The sequence below is a fragment of the Apaloderma vittatum genome, unplaced genomic scaffold, assembly GCF_000703405.1.
Source record: "Apaloderma vittatum isolate BGI_N311 unplaced genomic scaffold, ASM70340v1 scaffold44063, whole genome shotgun sequence".
In the NCBI taxonomy this organism is placed as follows: domain Eukaryota; kingdom Metazoa; phylum Chordata; class Aves; order Trogoniformes; family Trogonidae; genus Apaloderma; species Apaloderma vittatum.
Window position 1 is genome coordinate 846 of NW_009707222.1, and position 2,698 is coordinate 3,543.

General features: G+C 47.3%; 1 protein-coding gene across 1 annotated transcript; it reads left to right on the forward strand.

Moving 5' to 3' along the window:
- Window positions 1–1,404: 1,404 nt before the first annotated feature.
- Window positions 1,405–2,443, forward strand: LOC104271416 (BCL2/adenovirus E1B 19 kDa protein-interacting protein 3-like; the record flags this gene model as incomplete). Its single annotated transcript, XM_009866076.1, has 2 exons — window positions 1,405–1,588; window positions 2,359–2,443. Coding segments are annotated over 2 exons (269 nt in total), but the record flags the coding sequence as incomplete, so codon positions are not given.
- Window positions 2,444–2,698: the final 255 nt, after the last annotated feature.

Consider the following 2,698-nt stretch of genomic DNA (forward strand, 5'->3'; position numbering starts at 1 on the left):
GAGGCTGTGGTGTAGTGGTTGGGTGTGCTGGGATGAAGGTTGGACTGGATGATCTTCAGAGGTCCCTTCCAACCCCTGACATTCTGTGATTCTGTTATAATCTCAATCCCCATGTTTTCTCACGCATTCGCTGTGCCGTACCCAGGAGGATTTCAGGAGGTGGCGATGGCTGAAAGGGGAGCATCCCCAGCAGCTGTACACATCTGTGCGGCAGAAAAGGGCTTGTCACCACGTGTACAGCTGCTGTTGTGTCGCCCACGCGGCGGAGTTGTTCTGTTTTTGCGAGTGGAGGAGCAGGAGCTGAGGTGGGATGTGCCGGGAGCGAGGACAGGCAGGCTGGGAGCCCGCTGGTGCTCTCGAGGTAGCTGGAGCCATCGCTCTGGCTGGATGCTCTCTGAATTTAAACTTCAGGGGTTGTCATCATTCTTTGGTAACAGCTTGCGCTTGCGTAAATTTTGGGGAGAAAGAGTAGGGAAAAGTCTGTCTGGGCATAAACATGTACCCAGACACGTACCACGTGTGGTCACAGGGAGGAGAAAAAAAAAATCACAAACCAAACCAACAGAACAGTTGTGAGGTAGAAGAGGCTGTCCAGAAACATGTTCTCCGAGACTCGGTAGCCCAGTTTCCATTCAATAGATTTTTTTTTAGAAGAGGGAGATGAATGTTATTAATGCAGATTAAGCAGTTTGGCTTTTTGCTGGTTTAATTTAATTTATGAACCTTCAATCTCTTTGCAACCGGAGTATCTTTCTTCATTTGATGTTTCTATTTCACGCTAGCTTCTCCCTTTCTGCTAAAATTGCTCCTCTCTTCCTTCTACACATCCTCTTGTGTGCTGGTTACTGCTAACCCAGAAGAGAATTGTTATTCAGCACACTCTTAAAAAAAACAAAGCAACATGTGACTGTCTGTGTTAAATATACTGCAAGCAGCAAACACGTGATCTAGTCGTTGCCACATATCCTCCATTGCTTAACAGGAACACCTGAAAATGCTTGCTGAGGAAAGGCTGAACAAAACACAGTTGTTGGGCTCTTGGGCCTGAAATATTTTCAATAAACAAACTTAGGCAGAGAAAGCCCTCGAGATCGTTTTATTTAGGTGCCACCTATGTGAAACAGTAGCAGCCAAACAAATCCCAAAATAACAGATCTTCAGGCGCAGAAGGAGATGCGATGTACCCACCAGCTCCTGCTCGGTTCTGCGAGACTTCCCGGCTCCGAACAGAAGCGCCTCCGCCCTGGCGTTCCGTCGTGTTTGTGAGCCGAGCTGGCAGTGCCAGCGCTGCTGCGTGTCACGCTGTAATGTCACACGGGGGGGAGCAGCCGGCTCGTATTTTACATGCCTTTTACGCAAAAGCTCTCGGTTTATTCTGGTTCTGTTTTCAATTCCGCCGAGCAGGTTCCTGGGTGGAGCTCCACTTCAGCAGCAACGGGAATGGCAGCGGCAGCACGGTCACTCCCACGGGCCAGGAACAGGTCCCTGCCTCCGTTTCCATCCACAACGGTGACATGGAGAAGATACTCCTTGATGCTCAACACGAATCTGGAAGGAGCAGCTCAAGAGAAAGTTCACATTGTGACAGGTAAACCCAAGGCTGCGTTGTGAGGAAAGCAGAGGTCGCTGTTACCCGGAGCTGTTTTTCTGCACAGGAGGCAAAGACAAATAGAAAAATGCTTACGTAGGTGTGTGGCAGAGAGGCAGAGATAGGAGCTTCTCACATTTCAAAGACTGGTATTTAAATGCCAAAGCAACTTGTGCTTTGTTGGGAGGCACGTCAGCCAATGGTTCTTAGGCAATTGCCCTAAATGTAGTTTACAAAACATAACAGATTTCTAGGAGTATAACACGTACCAGCTTAGGTCTAGTGCAAATTCTCGTTCAGTGTTACTAATTTTTTGGTTTTGATGGACAGCAAAGTCTGCAGCCTAAGGTTTATTTTAAAATAAATAAATAAAATGGAGCTACAGGACTTGAAATAGCCAGTGGGGCGCAGAACTTCTGAGTCTTACCTGGGTAGTTTGAATTCAACCCCCCATTTGCCGCCCGTTATTATTTAGTACCGGGGGCCAGATCGCACGGCCTCACAGGCATGTGTTTGCACCGCTCCAGAGCAGCCCTGTCGAGAAGGCTTCTTGGCAGATTGTTAGAAAAATCAAAGCCTGATTGGGTACAATGGCTGGATTATGTCACCTGCTGCCAGATTAATCCCTTCAGTTATGGTCAGGGCACTGGAGCCAAAAGGGGAGAACCGTGTGTGTGAGCTTCCCTGACCAGCTTTTAGTGCATGCCATGAACAACGTCACCAGAAAAATGAATGGGTTCTTTCTTGCTTATGCTTCTCTCTTTATCAAGCCCTCCCCGTTCCCAGACACCTCAGGACAGTCACAGAGCTTCGGAAGTAGAGAGCCACAGCAGTGGAGAAAAGAACAGCTTTCAGGTAAAAATCGCGTCTTGCTTTGGGATTTCTCAGCGATAGGGAGTGAGAGGTGAAGCTGCTAATGTAGAGATATAAATAACATGTAACTTAGAATAATCTTTGCAGAATCAGGCTTTGTGTCTTTGTATTTGACTTGCATGGATTTTTATTTTATTTATGTTTTAAAATCTGTAACCTGAGATGTTTCAGGATTGATGTATCCTAATCTATGGAGTTAAATGCAGTTGGTGGCCGGTCACGAGTGGAGTCCCCCAG